This window comes from Corvus moneduloides, chromosome 18, assembly GCF_009650955.1.
Source record: "Corvus moneduloides isolate bCorMon1 chromosome 18, bCorMon1.pri, whole genome shotgun sequence".
NCBI classification, from domain to species: Eukaryota; Metazoa; Chordata; class Aves; order Passeriformes; family Corvidae; genus Corvus; species Corvus moneduloides.
Window position 1 is genome coordinate 4,870,504 of NC_045493.1, and position 17,428 is coordinate 4,887,931.

Below are 17,428 nucleotides of genomic sequence, written 5' to 3' on the forward strand. Positions count from 1 at the left end.
GCTGCTAGCACAGTGTACCAAAGGATGTCCTCAAATGATCTGTGTCCTTATATCCATGTGTTTTCCTCTTCAAAGCAGGAAATCAGGACAATTGTATAATGCAGAAGTTTGTGGAGAAGTTTGTTCTTTGATATTAGCTTTTTTCCAGGTTCAATGTCAGGAAAAACACTGAACTACTGCAAGGGTAGTTGAGCTTCATGAGTGCCTGGATACTGTCCCATTTTTGATCTCCCATTCAAACACAATATGCTAGGCTGTGGCAAAAAGCATCCTGAGACTGGGAGAGACAACATTTCTGTTATTGGTGGGACTCCAATGCTTATTTGGCAAAGCAGCAACCAGCATGGAGCAGGGACTAAGCAGTGAGAAGGGAAGCCTTGAAATCTGGGCCTGCATTGCACTATTTTCGAGCAGTTTGGGACTTAAAATCTGCCACCACAATTTGGGAGGTGACCTCAGCCATGTAGGAATTTCTCGGCCCGTTGTTATGGATGCACAAGTATTAGTAGCAGGCTTCCTTTGTGCGGCTGTAGGGAATTGCCTTTACTCCTCTTACCTCTGACAGTGAAGGTATCCCCTTCTGTCCCCAAAATGTTGAACAAGTTCGTCTTGATGGATGTTATTTAACAGTGATTTGCTCATAAAGGTCACCTTGGCTCTGACATGGTGTGAGGCCCTGTGTTGGATTCACTGAAGCATCTGATCATGATGAAAAGTCTTACATGGTAAAATAAGTCTCCTTTCTCTTACTGCCAGTTGTTCTGGACTCTTAAGGAATCATTAACAAGTAGCAAAACAATAGCCACTCTAAATCAGTTTGGTGTCCTGTGATTGTACAACAATGATTACTATTCTCTACCCCTTGTGATCTCTTTAGAGAAAGTACAATTTAAATACTGTTTCAGTCAAGAGAGGTAACTTCTAATGTATGAACATGTAAAAATAGCTTTTTATGTGTTTCCTAATTTGGATGTTCAGCTTTCTTATAGAAACTCCTGTTACTGATAGGTAGGAAATCTCTTAGAATTTTTCAAAGTGGCAATGTAGTGTTAAAATGAATGTTTCAGGACATGGAAAGAATACCAACAAGTTGCAAATATACAGTTTTTCAGCAAACACGTGCTATTCCTTTGACAACTGAAAGGGCCTCACTGGTATTGTCATCAAATTACTTTTTTAAAAATAAATGTGTGATTTGCTTGCCCTCTAAAGTATTCAAATCAAATTTTATCTGCAAGCACAAATGGAAGCTCAAACTCTTAACAGTCCCTCTGGGCTACACCCAGAGTGTTCTGGAATGTGCATCTCCCATTCTATCTGTGATCTTTGCATGATGTTCCCTAAACATTTACTCTTCTTTTGCATGAACTTGAGGGAGGACCACTGACATTTGAGGAGTTAGAAGAGATTTTTGGTCTTCTGGGACTAATCTTTCAGAGCAGATTGTGAACTTGTATTCCAGTGTGATGTATTCCCTCTGGGTGTGATCTGTCTGGATAGTGTTGGAAGCTACATTCTTAGCTGGGGTGACTTCAGTACTCCCCCTGATCTGCACAGGTCAGTCTTACAGTCCTCAGCACAGTTTCCAATAAGCAATGTCCTGATGATATGAAACTTGTTAACTAATGCTGAAAAATATGTTCCACATTCTACACACCCTTCTTAAATATAGTGTACTACACTGTGCAACTGCATCTGAATCACCCCAGTTCCACACCTGCAAGGTTGTGAAAGTACAGGGCTTTTCAAAGCTCTCCGCCTTCTCCCCCTGTAAGCAGGTACAGAGAACCTGTCATCAGTGCTAATCTCTCTGCCCAGTTACCACCCTCTTCACACTCCCAATCTGTGGTATGAGCTGGGCTGTCAAAAGCTTTATTCCAGGATCCTTGTTTCTGATAGATCCATATATGGATTTTACATGTTGTGTTAGTGTATGGGGGAAAAGCGTAGGAATTATTACTGTAGGTACAGGAAACAGAACAAATGTAGCTGCTGAACAAACTGGATGTAGTTACGACCTGTTCTGTGGATCCATTACAGATCCTGCTGGGCCCCGAGCTTCCTGGCAGCTAAACAGGCTGTCAAAAGCTATCCAAGCCCACAGGAGCTTTTCCTTGTCAGCACTATTACTTGAAAAAATAGGTGAAGTTGTTATATCCTGCTGTTAAAACTGTTCTTTATTAGGCTTGTATTGATTTCCCACTCCTAATTGCTAATAGTACCCTTCTCTGGCTTGAAAAAGTAAATTGGAAATGTGGAGTCCCCATAGGACCAAGATTACAACTTCTCTGAGGGTTTTTTTGGAGGGGGTGGGGAGCAAGGGAAAAGCATACCAGTAATTTCTCTCTGTTCCTTTAGTATTGGTATAATTATCCTATATGTGGATGTGTCATTGTTTTCATTTAACACTGTTGAGCTGAATAATTTGGTATATGGTAGTAAATGTGATTCTAGGCTGTAGCTACAGATTGTGCCATGGATTGGATGAATGAAAAATATTACTGTAATGACTGGTTTGGGTAGAAATGATAATTTTGTATCAAGTCTTGGAGCAAGAGCCTGACACCACTAAAGAGAAAGAAAAAAGGATGCAATGCTGAATTTTTAGGTTTTTTATGGTAATCCTGGGATGGCAGGATGCTCCAGGAGGTTTTCTCCCTGAAGAACATTTCTTCTGGTAGAGAATATCCATAACTGAGTCCCACTCTCACCCCCTGTATTCCCTAGGTTCTGTAGTGGTTTGGGGAATACCTGCTCATCCAGTTAGTCGGGCTTTCTGCCGTTTTCGGTTCACAGATAACAGGAAAGATATAACTTTTGAAGCCAGTGTATTCCTGAATATTTTCCTCCTTGTGCCTGAGTGGTGCATTCTTAGGCGTAATCAGCCTCTGTGCTCCTGTAACAAAGGGGCAGGTGGCTCTAACTTTGGGAATGCTGATGGTCCTTGACTGCTGCCTCTGCTTTGAGCACCGATTCAAAACAGCGCTCTCGGCACAGTTTGAAACGTGACATCTAAAACATCAGCGACCTGCTTGCAGCAGGGGTTTAGCTGTGCCAAAACTGGGGGAGCTGATTTGTCTCAGCAAGAGCTAGAGACATTTTGAAGAGCTTCCTTCCTGTAAAGAGACTATTATATTTAATTATCAGTTTGTCTGTCTCGGTGTAGCTCCTTACATAATGATGTGAGGAAATAGATCTCATGGCACCTCTAAAGACCAAGCAGGGTTTTTTTTGATGTGCTGCTGTCAGCAAACACTCATCTGAAAATGTAAGCAACCAACTTGTGCCTCAGTCAAAAACCTGGAAACATCCACACCTATCAAGACGTCATCTCTCATTGTGTCCTGATGTTCTGATACACATGGAGAAATCCTCACCTAAATGCACACATAGACTGAAATAACATAGATCTAATGGATGAAACGATTGATCTCTGAGGCCTATGAATCCTTATAGAAATGTTCTTCTTCATTCAAAAGAACGTTTAAAATCTATCCAAAGACTGCATCACACTTTTTTTGGGGGGAGGTACCTCTGCAGAAATATATCTGGTAATTTATTGATATTATTTGTTTTCAGATGTCAGTATTTTTTTCACACTCTTCCTTATTGCTGTTTCTCTCCTTTCTTTTTCCAATAGTAATCTGTGTATAATCTGTTTTGTTGTTTGTTGGGGTTTTTTTGTTAAGTTTGTTAGCTTTTCCTTTGCCCCAGCAGGAATTTGTTTGCAGGCAAATTTTTTCACTTTTATCCTGAGCAGAGTCTCCCTGAAGAATATTTCCCCTGGGTTCTCTCCAACAATGTTTTCTGTTCTCTCTTATTTTCAAGAAGCTTCATATGTATTTTGTACAGTATTATTAAGATTTTGTCCTCATTTAATTTTACAACCAGACACTTTACAAACACTTTTAACTGAAGAGCCCCTGGGACCCTGTGGAGCAAATTGGACATTTTATTAGGCTATGACATTAGTAGATTATGATATATTTCCCCCTTCACTGAGATTTCTGTAATCAAATTAACCTGTCAGATACAACAAATAATAATATATTTGTTGCTGTTTATTGCTGTAGGGCAATCAAAACATACCAACAAAGGCTGAGGCTGTCTGTTTTTCAAGAGTAATTACATTGGTTTTGAGAAAATGGAATAAGGCAGCTAAGGCTTTCATTGGGTCACCTGGAAAAGTGGAGAATTATTTCAGTGGAAGGGACATCAGCAGCTCAGCTCCTGTTAATTTCTCTCCTGTATTCTATGCAGTGGAGATACTGTTTTCCCTAAAGCATTTCTGAAACATGAGTGGTAAAAGTATTTGTGAGAGTTGGGATGCTGATTATGCAGCTCCTCTGCATAATTCCTTCTACTATTTAGGTTAAGCAATAGTAGAAGTGGCAGCATGCATCCATCTCTAAAAAATGTTTTTCTGGACATATTGTTTCAAGGGCCCAAGAAGGATCAACAAGACTCGAATGTATACAAAATATAATGGATTAGATCATGAGGATAATGAATAATGTCATGTGTTATTTAGTCTATTATTTATGAGATAATACTACTACTACTACTACTACTACTACTACTACTACTACTAATCCTGTTTTAATGAGAATGCTACTCAATTGAGAAGTTGCTTGTGAGGAATAATCTGCCCTGCTATCAGGTGGCTAAATCTTGTGACAGCCCGGATTGGCTTTGGGGAGTAATTTTTAATGTGTTATTCAGCTTTATTAGTCCCAGTGGAAATTTCAAACCCATCTCTTGCCATTAGTTCATCCCTATTAACCTCCTGAAATAAAAGAATTAATAAAACACTAATAAACAAACAAAAAAATTAAATTATTTGCTGTCTTGGCCTGTCCTGTAGGAAGAATAGAGCCCTGAGACTGTTGTTTTTGTAAGATTGGCAATGCTGAGATATTGCAGGGCTGAGTGTACTTTAGTGATCACACAGATAGTTTAATCAGTTGCTGGAGAAGTGAATGTATTTCCTTGCTTCATTTCTGTTGGTCTATCTGCATACAGACCTATTTTTATGTCCTCTGATATTTCTCCTCTGTAGAGATACTAATCAGAAAATTAGTCTTGAAAGTGTTCATTTTTGTTATTTCTTTTGTCTCTTGATAAATATGTGGTTTTGTTCATGTTTCTTAATCTGATCCTCTCAGTGCATAAGAAAAGAATGACCTTGCTTTCTTTCTGATAACCTTTTAGGAAAGCACCTGTTTTCCTACTGATTTTTTTTCTTCTATCTACATCACACCTACTGGACTTCGGATCTTTTTTCCTTTTAGTAATTCCTCTTCAATTTATTCCACATTTTAGTTTCCCACATTTTTGTCATCCTTCTTGACTAATTCTTCTAATTAGAACCAAGTTTTGCTCAATCAAGATTGCAGAAAGAGAAAAAAGACTTTTGGCATCAGCAAAAGGTGTTAAACAATTCTCTATCTGCCACCCCTTATTATTAGAACCATTTCAGGAAAGCTGTGCTGAGAGCCTTATTTTGTCCACTTGCAAATATGAACTCTTTTCCAAATTCATACTGCATGACTAGGAAACCATTAAAGGAGGGTAGAGAATTTACTGACATAGTATATGGCCTCCTGCAAATAAAATAACTGCAAATTTTTGTCTGTTTTTGTCCTTTATTACTTGTACAATAAATACTGTATAAATTAGCATTTCTGAAGAGCATCCCCAAAGAAATCTGCTTGCTTTATCAAGAGAGGTGGAGGAATGCCAGGGAAAAGATTAGAGGAGTTCCTCCGTGGGAGGTACTTTGCATGCTGATGCATCTTTCTCTTTGTTTGTAGTTTGTTTGTTTTACTGTCGCTTCCTCCTCTCAGGAGGAAAACTTACACATGAGTTTGGAAGAGCCTTGGTTAAGTGCCAGTAACTCTCAAATTTTCTGTGCTACAGTTCCATTTTCTAATGACAACACAGCAATTGCAGCTTCTACACAGTTCATGAGCTGCCCTGTGTCCCATCAGACTGTTGTGGCTGGTCAGTCAGGAATGCAGATCCATGACATTTATCCTGTTTAGTCTCCATCAGCAACCTGGGGTGGGAATTTGAACCAGTTCCTCGCTGGTCTGTAGCTAATTGCCTGCTCCTCCATTCTCTGTTTTGTCTATCAGGTATGAACAGGCATATTCATGATAAGCTAAATGTCATCAGGCTTGATCCAGAGGGGAGCAATCATTATAGATGTGGATCAGAGGCACTGTGTTATGTTACTTAAACTACTTGGTTTTCTCACTCCCCTTAAAATCTCTCTTACTTCAATAAATTGCCCTGGCTCACAGGCAAGAGTAGAGAAATACCTCCAGTATATCAAATTATTTGTCAATCTGTCTAGTACTGGAGCCCTAAACCTGCTTGAAGAGACCCTCCAGGATGATGAGAGACCCACTGAAGTACATTGCTAGCTGAGTGTGAGGAAAAGAGGTTACTGTTGTGTTCTGATGCAGTGTTCACTCATCACATCAGGAGATTTACTCATGCTTATCTTTCAAAGCTTTAACACAAAGGAAGATTTAGCCTATTTCCAAACTTAAAACTTGCCTGACCTTTCAGAGATCTTTCAAATGCACTGAATTCATGCAGTGAATCACTGGGTACACAAACAGCCTACTGTGCTTCCAAGTTTTTCTTTGGGCTGCAGATATGAGGATGTGGAGATGAGATATTCAGAGCCTTGACAAAGCTGTCTCCCCTTCTGACAGTCTTGTAAATAACGTTGGTTTCTGTTTGGTTTCTGTTTGTGGCATACAGAAATAAAAACCCAATTGTTTCCACTGTACATGAAGATAGGAATTGTGTGATTAGTATTTTTTAGACATTGATTCTCCATTAGTGTTTCAAACCTTGGAATGTTGTTGGTGTGGCCATACTAGGAGCTGTGGACAGAGGCTGTGGTACTGCTCAGCCTCTGAGCTCTCTTCTGCAGAGGCCTGGATGAGAACACGAGGCACATTAGAGTAGATCGGTTCCTGACTAATGTTTTTTTTTGCTTGCCTCTGTAGACTGACACAGAAATGGAATTAATGAAAACCAAACTTTTTGTTAGTTGCAAGGACTCGGAGGAATATATGTCAATCTCTGTAAAGAAGTGCCATCTGCAGCCTATCTTAGGAAAACTGTTTCCTGATAATTAAGGTTAGTAAATAAGTCTTTTATTTTCTACTGAAATACACAGCAGAGAAGGTCAGAACTAATGGGAACTTTGGATGCTCAGCAGCTTCCAGGGTTAATTTTTTCTCCGTTGGATTTAAAGCTAACATTTCACAGTAATGTAGAACAAACTGAAGAATGTGTTTTGGGAGAGATGCCTAAACTATCAGAGGGTAGCATTGTTTTATAAGAGTATAGGTGCTCAAACAATAGAGAGATTTTAATTTTATTCTTATAAGTAATCCCACTGTATTATAGCTTCTTTGCTGCTTTTTATTAGCCACACTTACCACAAGGTAGTTTGCCTAGGAAAAAATCATTGCCAATGAACAGAGTGCCAGCCCTCGATTTCATCTCCAAGGAAATAACACCTGCAAGATCAGTCAGACCTGCTGTGCTTCCCATGTCCTGGACTGCTTGTTCTGCTCAGTGTAACTTCAGGGTCACATTTTACACCCAAAAGGCTGTAAATGAATAATGAATGATTCCCTAGTATCAAGCAGAGAATGGGATTTTCAGATATCCTCAGAGCCCAGAAATGTGCCTGGCACCCCTATCTACTGTTCTAAACACCCTGGATTTCTCTGACCTCTTCGAGCTCAAACAGACGATCATGGACATCATTTGGGGAAGCTTCCTTACTCAGAGCTGTGAGGATCTGTCTGTAACCAGTGTGTTCCACATCTTTGTGACCAGTTGCTTTGCTTAGCTTAATTCTGAAGTCAGAGGAGCAAATAAAGGGAGAGCAGACCCAAGCTCTGATGAACTTTGAACTTACTTAAACGTGAAGCTGATTAGCTACAACAGAGAGAGCCAACACCATGGTCTAAACAGTCTGAAATTCAGCCCAGTAAGCTCCTGGTTCCAGGTCTTGTGTTCACATGCATCTTTCCATGTATCCATGTGAGAGATGGAAGCAGATTCAAGTTGTCTCCTTCCCATAAACACAGGCTTGTTTCTCCATTGAGTAATGCTGCTGAGTTGAGAGATGACACAGAGGGTGTCCCAGATCCTGGACCCCTGGGTTTTCCCCAGGTGTCATGTCACTCCTCACAGATAATTGCTTACCATCACCAACTAAAAGAACTACATCTTCCATGACTAGATTTACAGGTACAACCACTTAAAAAAAAAAAAAAACAACAACCCAACAGTATTCACCCACAGTGAGGTAAATATGCAGGTTTATTGCAGCCAAGCCACTCCTTTCCGTGTCATTCCTTCTCAGACATCTGCTCATGGTTGTTAAAACCCTGAGCACCTTTGGCAGGGACACTGAACTCTGAAATCTGCAGCACCTGTAACAGAGGAGCACTATTTGGGAAAGAGTTGTTGTCCAAGGAAAAGCAGCAGCTTCAACTTGTGTCCCATTGGAGACAAGTGAATCTGAAGTTATATATTATATAAGACGTAGGGGATGACAGCAGTTTATCATTAACCTGAACTCTGCAAGAAGCATATAAGGAGAGAAAGAAGAAGAAAGCCAGAGAAGCAGCCAGGATGGAATCCACCATAAGGATCAACAATCCTGTGGACATCTCTGTTATTGTCATCTATTTTTTGGTAGTTCTGGCAGTGGGACTATGGGTATGTTGGGATTTTATTTTGTTTTACTTAGCAGGTAGTTTATAGAGTCTTGGCAAAATGGCTCAGTAAGTGAGAATGTGTAATTGTATAAAGATTTTGATGCTTAATTGAGATAGTTAACAACTGCATGGTGGGCAAAATGTGGGCATTTATTTACTGTAGAGGGGACGGTGACCCAGGGAGGCATCCCTTTAGGTGGATGAATGGAACTAGTGGGAAAGGTGGAGTAATGAGGTTTGTGTGGGACAGAGCAGAGAGACGTGATCAGTAAAGATCAGCCAGGGTCCCACTTCGAAACAGGCTGGACCTGAGAGGTGGCATTTGGCCACGGAGCACTGGGACTGCAGGGAGAATTGGTGATGTGAGGTGACGCCATAGGAAATAGCGGGAAGGGGGAATTGCAGTGGCGGGAAGGGAGGGTGGGCGGGGGTGGGGTGGCCGTGTGGCAGCGCCGCCGCCGCTGGGGCTGGGACGGTGGCAGGGACGGGATGGCAGGGACGGGATGGCGGATCCGCCTCGGCCGGGGCTGGGGGTGCCGTTTGAGGGCAGCGTTGCCGGGGCTGTTTCTTGACTCCAGGGTGCAAAATCATTGTACCTGTGAGGCAGGAACAGCTCCGGGGGCGGCAGGTGCTGGCGGTGCCTCTGTGGTCGTGGCCCAGCGCCGCGGTGCCTTCTGGCCTCGCCCGGCAGCGCTGCGAGGCGAGCCCGGAGCCGAGGGAAACAGAGCACCGGGAACCCGCGGAAACGCAGCTCCCAGCCCAGCGTTGGGACCTCAGAGCTGGAGTGTTTGGAGGGAATGGGACAATACTGAGCTACAGTGGTATGAAGAGTGGAATGTCACTGAATTCGGGTTTCCCTGACTCTCCTGGTGACCTGAACACCTGACCATTAACAAGCAGAGAGGAGGTATGCCCCTCAGGAATCCTTTGCTTTCCAGGAGCATCCCAGGAACATTTCACGGTGCAGAAAAGTCAGCTGCAGAACCAACTTCCCTTTCTAACAGCCTGGCAATATTTTGAAGGCCACCAAAAATTTAGGGTTCACACAAAGTGGACACAACCTTTTCTTTGCCTCTTCAGCATGGGAGTAGAGGCCAAAAATATAGCCAAAAATTTGAAGCCCCAGTCCACCAGAACACCTTGTTGTCTGGCAGGAGGGAGCTGGGTCTTTGCCATGAGAGTCTGGCTGTTGCTGTAGTTGAACTTTATGTTAAAAATCTCTGACAATAAAGGGCTGATCTGTGGCTTCTCAGGCCATTGTGTGCTGAGTTAATTCCTGGAACTGTTTCTTTCCAGCCACGATGACATCATTATTGGACAAATACTTACTCAGTTGCTGTGTGTAGTTAAATGTAAATCCATCATATTTACTTCATTTCTTCTGCATCAGAAGAAAATATATGGCTGATTTTCCCAGATCTTCTTTATTTGCCTGTTCAAAGTCCATCAGTAAATAATGGCTCAGGGTCATTAACAAAAATTGGAGGAAGCTTCCCTCTAAAGCCCATCCTTGACAAAGACAAAATGAGTTTGTGAAAAGGAAATTTTCACTGGCTTCTTCTTTTGGAACTTCAGAGGGAATCAGGCACAATGCTGATATCACAACAAGAAAACAGATACCTGTAGAAGCAGGATGATATTGAGTAAAAAAAGCTGCATACTTTCTGTTAATAAACTTGCACCTTATAGTCTGTGTTGATGCCTGAAATTAAAGGCTTTTCACGCCAATGAAAAATTCATGTGAGCTTTTATTTGTGTGATGACTTTTCTTGGTTAAATTTAATTTTATTTTAGTGTTTCACACTATAATGAAAGGTGAAGCAATGAAATTCGAATGGCTAATGTAGACCTAGATAAAAGAATCATTGCTACATTGTATTATTTTCTTCATCATAAGATTGTTCTTTTCAGCCACTCTGTTTCTTTCACTTTATCCTGCCCCCATGTATTTTATTATCCCTTAATTCTAGCTGTTTGTTCTCAGTCTGTGTATAGTACTCTTGCCTAGTACACTTGAAATACAATTAAAACTTTCTGGTTTCCTTTTTTCCAGGCTATGTACTCCACCAACCGAGGCACAGTGGGTGGGTTTTTCCTGGCTGGACGGAGCATGGTTTGGTGGCCGGTGAGTGCTGTGTAGTGTATGTATATAAAACATAGGATGTGCATCTGCACCCCTGGGACTGTCCTTACATATCAAGATCTCTATGATACTGCTGGGGCTGTGGTAGCTTGGTTGTGTAGATGCAAATCCAACTCTTTCTCCAGCCATGGTGTCACAGGGCAAACTGCACAAACAAAGCCACTGGATGGGCAGAGAAAGTGTTGGCAGAACTTGTCTGCATTCAGCTCTGATCTGCCTTGATTATGTGATCAACTTGTTTGAGCATAAATACATTAGTAGTGTCAGTACAGACAAATCCAGCGCTTTGCCTTTCATCCTACTTTAAAACTTTTTAATATTTGGAATATATTCTTTCCATTGCACTCAAAGAAGCTGGCTCATTTTGAGGTTATCAGAGACAGGAATTAATTTATTGAAATTTTCCCATTTATTGCTCTATTGTTTCTACTTTTGATAGCAAGTTCTGGTCTTATACAAGGAGAATAATCCTGGAAATGTTCTGATATGTTGTTGGTAAAATATATTTTAAATGTATTTAAAGATTAGCTATGACTTACATTGTTTGTCTTCTGTGGATCTCTATTATCTTCCAAGGTAGAGAACAGGAGTCACAGGCACAAAGTGTTCTTAGCCATCCATTCCATCAGGCCTTTAGCAGAAATTATATTAGAAACAATTATCTACTTCTTCCTGATCATACAGTCTCTTTAATATGAAAAGCAGAAAACTTATACAAACGTGCATTTTCTGTATTACTTGTGTTTTACATGATTCCATTTGTTTGAATGGAATTCCTCAACATTCCTGATCTTGCATTCAGTTTCAGAAAATGTTTTTGCACTTCATTAAGGTTTGGGAGTCAAGACTCTGCACACATTGGTTCAGTTACAGGACCAGAAGAGTGAGAGTAAATATTGGCTCCCTAAAGATTTAAGAATTTTCTTGAAGTAGGCTGCAGAAATACCTACACACCATTCAGTCTTGTGCTTCAGAGAGCTGCCCTCTGCCTTTAGAAGACATTGGGACAGCCTCTTTAAGGACAGGAAAGGATTAAACCCCAATGACAGTAAAAGGTTTCCTCATCTGATGTAGTAGATCTAAGAAAATTCAGGTTCCATTGAAAGATTGAGGAAAGAGAAAGTTTCCAAGTTATTTTAAGATAAAACCCATAATTCTGGGAGAAGAGAAAAAAACTAAAACCAGATTACTTTGCTTGATTGTCACTTTAATTGGTGGGCTGGTTTTAACCTTGTGCAATTCTGTCTGCCTGTCAGGGGGAATATGAATATCCTTTTGTGCAGATGTAAATTGAGATGGAGGCAGCAAGGCAGCAAAGACTCACCATAGAAAAGTTCTGTCTTGCTGCAGTGGCACTGAGAACTCCTAATGATTCCCATGAGACCTGGGGGAGAGGATCTGACACCGAGTCCTCTGCCAACACAAACCCAACAGACTCAGCAAGCTCTCCTCCTCCAGGGGGAAGCTAACAGGGATCACCCCATAGTTCCTGCCAGGATCACCTCTCTCCTTCCCAAACTCTGTGAGCTCGGTATGGACAAAGTGCTAGTCCTCAGTGGAGTCCTAGATCTCCTCTTCAATCCTTCCCTTTGGAATGCCAGGAGTGTCTTCCCATGCCATAAAAATAAACCCTTCTTGCTATTCTTCCTCTTATCACTCAAAATAAACAAAGAGCAAGCACTCCAAAACCACTAACTAAATACCGTGTCAGCAGCATCACCCTGGAAAGTTTGCCTTGGATAAAAAGAGATTCCAAAACACCAGTTCCCACAGTTTAGCATGTAGATGAGATGTCCATCACCCAGAGCAAACTAGGCTGAAATGATGAGGAAGCCAATGAAAGTATAGAAAGTTTAGTCAGAGATGTGATCTCAGTTCTGCAACAGCTAAAGCTGTGTGTGATCTTTTACTTTTGTGCTTTGACTTCTCTTTTGTTCCAAGTCAGGGCTAACCTGGAATAACCTGGAATAGCTCTGAATAGACCCAGTGCATTTCCACAGTCAGGGTGGGGGCAGTTGTTTCGGCCTCTAGTTTGTCAGATTTCTCCCCTGCCATTTCAGGATAATGACCCTTGTCATGTAATTGCTTTCTGGAACAGAGAAAAATGAAGAAAAAAATCCTTCCACAAACTTGTTATAAACTTACTGCCCCTAAACTAATTCTATTTTTCAGTGGTTGCCTGTGTTCTATGCTCTGCAGAGCACCCACAAGTGGCTTTTCTGACCCCACGAGGAAAGAGGCTCATTAGCAGTGTATTGGGATCTCCTACTGACAAGCAGGGAAAGGGATTCTGTTCACTTAAACCATATAATAGCTGTGGTTTGGTAAACTAGAGGAGATGCTGGTAATGAAGGGCTAGAGGTTATTCCTACTTTTAATATGGATTTTCAGTGTTTGTCTCTCACTGGCAAACTGTGATTGTGATTCAATTTCTCAATGTGTAAGGTAGGACCAAGACACATCCTGGGCCAAATCTGTCCTGCTTTGGCTCTGTTTGTTCTGCTTTAGCAGAATCCAAGAAAGTCATTCAACATTTTGCAGAACCAAGCCCAGAGATAGTTTTCTGGCTGAGATGAGAGGTCACTCCCTTGTTAGTTCACTGGAATCACCACCCTTGTGCAGTGGCTGAGCCATCTCAGTAGTTCCAGTGGTTAATTAGGAATAAAGGTATGTAAGAACATTCTCACTGATTACTAGAAACTGGTATCTGTCGTTGGTTAATCATAATGGTATGAAATGCTGTGCCCTTTCCACAGTCTTTTTACAGAAACTGAGAGAAGAATCTTCAAGAAACTGGTTTTGGTCTCTTGGGTTTTGAGGGAAATACCTTCAGGAAAGATTCATATGGCTCTTTAAATCCTCATAATCAGCTCTGCTTTTTCCAAAAAGACACAGAGAAGTTCAAGGCAAGTGACAGCTCTGTAGCAATGGGCCTTGCTAACTTCAGCTTCCTTTGCCAGATGAAGGAGTTGGTTTCAGCCAAATACTTCCTGCCATTGTACGAAATGAAGATCTGTTCCTGCAGAACAGTCAGCTTTGGTAGCAGCCACTCTCACAAGATTAACAGCCTTTCACGCACAATTAAAAATCCCCAAACTGTTGAAGTTCTCCTGCTTTTGAATTTTCTTCTTCAGGTTCTGTAGTTTTGCAGACAGAGCTGTCTGCACAAAATTATGGGTTACCTTCTACACCTCAGTTCCTGAGGCTTGAATGGTAATAGGACAAAGAGTTATCTGCTGGGCATCTGAAGCCCAGGTCTGTTAGAAAGATATACTGAACAGTAGGTAGGAAGGATGCAGGGTCAAGGGCACTCCAAACAAAAATGTAACTCAGCTAGTTTGTTGTCATGTACATTTAGATCTTTGTGAGACAGATAAGAATTAGGGGAAAAAACCCAATAGATTCTTGCTTTGGCTGTGCACAGCTTATCTTTGTGGCCATCAGAACTGACTACTGGCATGATTTCTCTGATCTTTGCAGCCAGTTAAGTTTTACATATTCTCAGAATTTTCCCCACTTGCTGAATCTGACACTGCTATGAGGAACCAGGAGCGACAATTCTGCTGTGAATAAGATTTGCATTTCCTTTTCTTAGGTAAAGTAGAGTGAGAAATTACCTTATTTTGTCAAGTTCCATGCAAAAAATATAGGGTTAAATCAATAGTTTTCAGGGTAAAAAGAATAATAAAATAATCAAAGCAAAGCTCTGATGCAAAAGTAAAAATTCAGTGAAATGGATTTCTACAGAATCCGTGAGAATTCCAGCTGGCTGGGAGGTGTTGTTTCTGTCTCAGAGTACAATGTGGGGAGGTACCAGATCAGCCTTCTGAGCCTATGCTGTTCCAGTAACCATCGGGTTTGTCGGAGCACAGAAATTTTGATGAGTATTGTATATCCATCCCTCCTGCTTAGCACATTGGGAAAGGCAGAGATGTGGTTTAGTTGGGTAATAATTCATAGAATTTTCAGATTAATCGGGAAAGAAGAGTAAAACCCCACACTTCCTTCTCTGAGTCTCAGAGCCTTGGAAGCATGGCAGTAATATTGCATTTTACTGATTTTTCCGAAGTGGCTAAGAATGATCCCAAAAAACTCAGGCAAGAAAAATTACACCTTTGCATCAGAGTAAAGCCACGTTGCAGGGAACAGCTGTGAATTAAAGAAAAGCATGAATGGTCTCAAGTAGTTCTCAATCCAGGTAATGAGAAATGTGTCAGGGAAGAGGGATCTGAGAAGCAGCTTCTGCAGGTGACCCACGAGGAGCGATAACTCAGGGCACGAATCTCAGGACCCAGTGGTGTGAGAGGAGCCCCTGCTGTTCTCTGGAATGGGGCTAAGAATCCATTGGGAAAAGGGTTTGGTACTGAGCTAATGCCTTCCGACAGGTGGGTCGGTGGGGTGGGTATGGGGGCAGGGGGATGTGCCGGCAGGTCCTGGCAGGGAGAGAAGCCACAGGCTGTGCATTCTGCACAGTCAGTGCAGCTGCCACTGCAGAGTGCATCCCATTTGACTGGGAATGGCCAGGGCTGGGATGTCAGTGCATCCTCTACTTCATGAGAAGAGCAAGGTGAAACAGTTAATGAATAACAGGAAAAACCACTCTGATCGTCATCTGTTTCAGGGTGGTGTTACTTCTGCTGAACAGAGTGCTCTTGTTAAGACCTGACCTCTTAAAATATTTTAAAAGAGTTAATGTTCCACGTTTGCCTCAGGTTAGTTCAGGTTTTTTGTCCTCTTTCCCTCTTAGCAGTTTTTGTCCCTTTCAACCAACTTTCTACTTTACCTTTCCTCCTAGATCTGTCTTTAAAATCAATTCACTCACACATTCACTGAGAACAATTAATACTTCCAGAGATTGTTTCCCTCTACCATTCCCAATTTCAGCCCAGAGTTCTTTAGATGTTCAGCAGCATCTGCCAATGGCAAGTCAAGAATTCCAGTAATCAGCCTTTCCAGCACAAAAATACCACAGCAGTAAGTTCTTCAGCAAGGCAGCTCAGGCCCAGAGCCCATCTGCCTTCTTTCCTCATCCTTAAAATATGGCAAATGGGAAATTTCTCTTCCCCCTCTGGCATCAGCAACTAATGGGCTGTGAGGGTATTTTGGTCAGCACTGCTCTTGCTGTGACCGTGCTACAGTTTAAAGGGTAATCTGCATTTTCCTGGCTATGAAGCCATGTTCTCCCTTCTCATGTATACATAACTGAAACCCATTTTTAAAATTGCATCCATTATTGGTATGTGTTGATCTTAGAGTTCTGCTGCACTGGATGTTCCCTAATTCAGCAAAAAAACCCCTTAGGATGTGAATGTGGGCTCTGCATTCACATTGTTTTGTCCTTGTGCTGGTCCTGAATATGTTGGTAGTTTTGCATTGGTTTGGTTTTGTATTTTTCTTTCAATACAATTGTATTTTTGGTAAAGCTGGGAACACAGCATCACCAGCATTGCCCACAGGATGTCCTGGGGTTTTAGGCACTGAGCTGAAGCTTGTGCCTGTCAGTTCTCAAAGTTCTTCCTTAGCTGCTTTTGTTACTTGGATCTGCCCTTAAACTTTTGAAACAGGAGAGGGAACACATTAAATAAAACCAGAGATTAATGTGGTTAATATTTTCTGGTGTTTGCATTTCTAATAACCTAGATTTAAGTTTAATTATTTATCTCCAAGGAAAGCACTGGGCAACAGTGCTAATGCTTGGTATAAGTGGTACTTTTATCTTCACTATCATTTCTGGAAAAACTGTTGCTGTCACAAAGAGGTTAGAAGAAACACAGGTCTTTTGTTTGCCAATGTTTGTTGCAAAACTTATCATTCCTGTAGAAATATGTCATATGACAAACTGGTTACAGTTCTGTAGGGCACAACTGACTTTTAGAAAAGTGTAAAAAAACCTCAAATCCAAACCTAATGAACTTAGAAACATAAATTTCCTGTCACAGCAAAACAACAGTTTGTCTGTAAAAAGACTTGAAGAAATCAAGAGGTCAAACTGAGGAAAGAGAAAAAAAAAAGTAAGCCTGGAAAAGAAAGAGTGGAAACCTCTGAATTTTATTTGTATGTTGCATGTAACTATTTGTTATCAGAGATCAGGATTGTGGGTTGAAGGGCATGGTTGCTATTTCTAGCTATGGCATAGCTCTATAGAATAAATATGCTCTCTAGAGGTAGATTTCTATGATGAAATCCTTCATCCTCCCAAAACTCAGGTGATCATCCCTGTGCTGCCAGAAACATTGGTTGAATATTTGCTGCTATTCAAATCTGTTGTGGGTCCCTTCCAACTCAGGATATTTAATGATCCAAATGACAGCATTAGAAGAGGTCAGCAGAAGTTCTCTTGCCTGCTTTCTATGTGGTTTTTCTTTTTAACCCTGTTTTGGGGTTTTTTTATTGTTTTTTTAAGCTTTCACAGGACATAAGAAAAAAATAGAAAAGAATAAAAAAATGTTCACTTCCATTTTTTCATCTTGGAACTTCTCCAGCTTCCTTGTCCTTTGCTCACAACACCCCATCCAATCTCTTTCTC

General features: G+C 41.2%; 1 protein-coding gene across 2 annotated transcripts in view; it reads left to right on the top strand.

Moving 5' to 3' along the window:
* The window catches only part of SLC5A1 (solute carrier family 5 member 1), a 37,321-nt gene that overhangs the window by 2,094 nt on the left and 17,799 nt on the right, over positions 1–17,428 (top strand). Inside the window, exons 2-3 of one of the 2 annotated variants that reach the window (XM_032127781.1) lie at positions 7,026–7,158; positions 10,813–10,884. In XM_032127781.1, coding sequence (XP_031983672.1) covers positions 10,816–10,884 — 69 coding nt within the window. In that variant the 5' untranslated portion in view covers positions 7,026–7,158; positions 10,813–10,815. Of the gene's footprint in view, positions 1–7,025; positions 7,159–8,673; positions 8,761–10,812; positions 10,885–17,428 lie in introns of those variants that run through there. The other variant, XM_032127779.1, reaches the window with a different exon arrangement.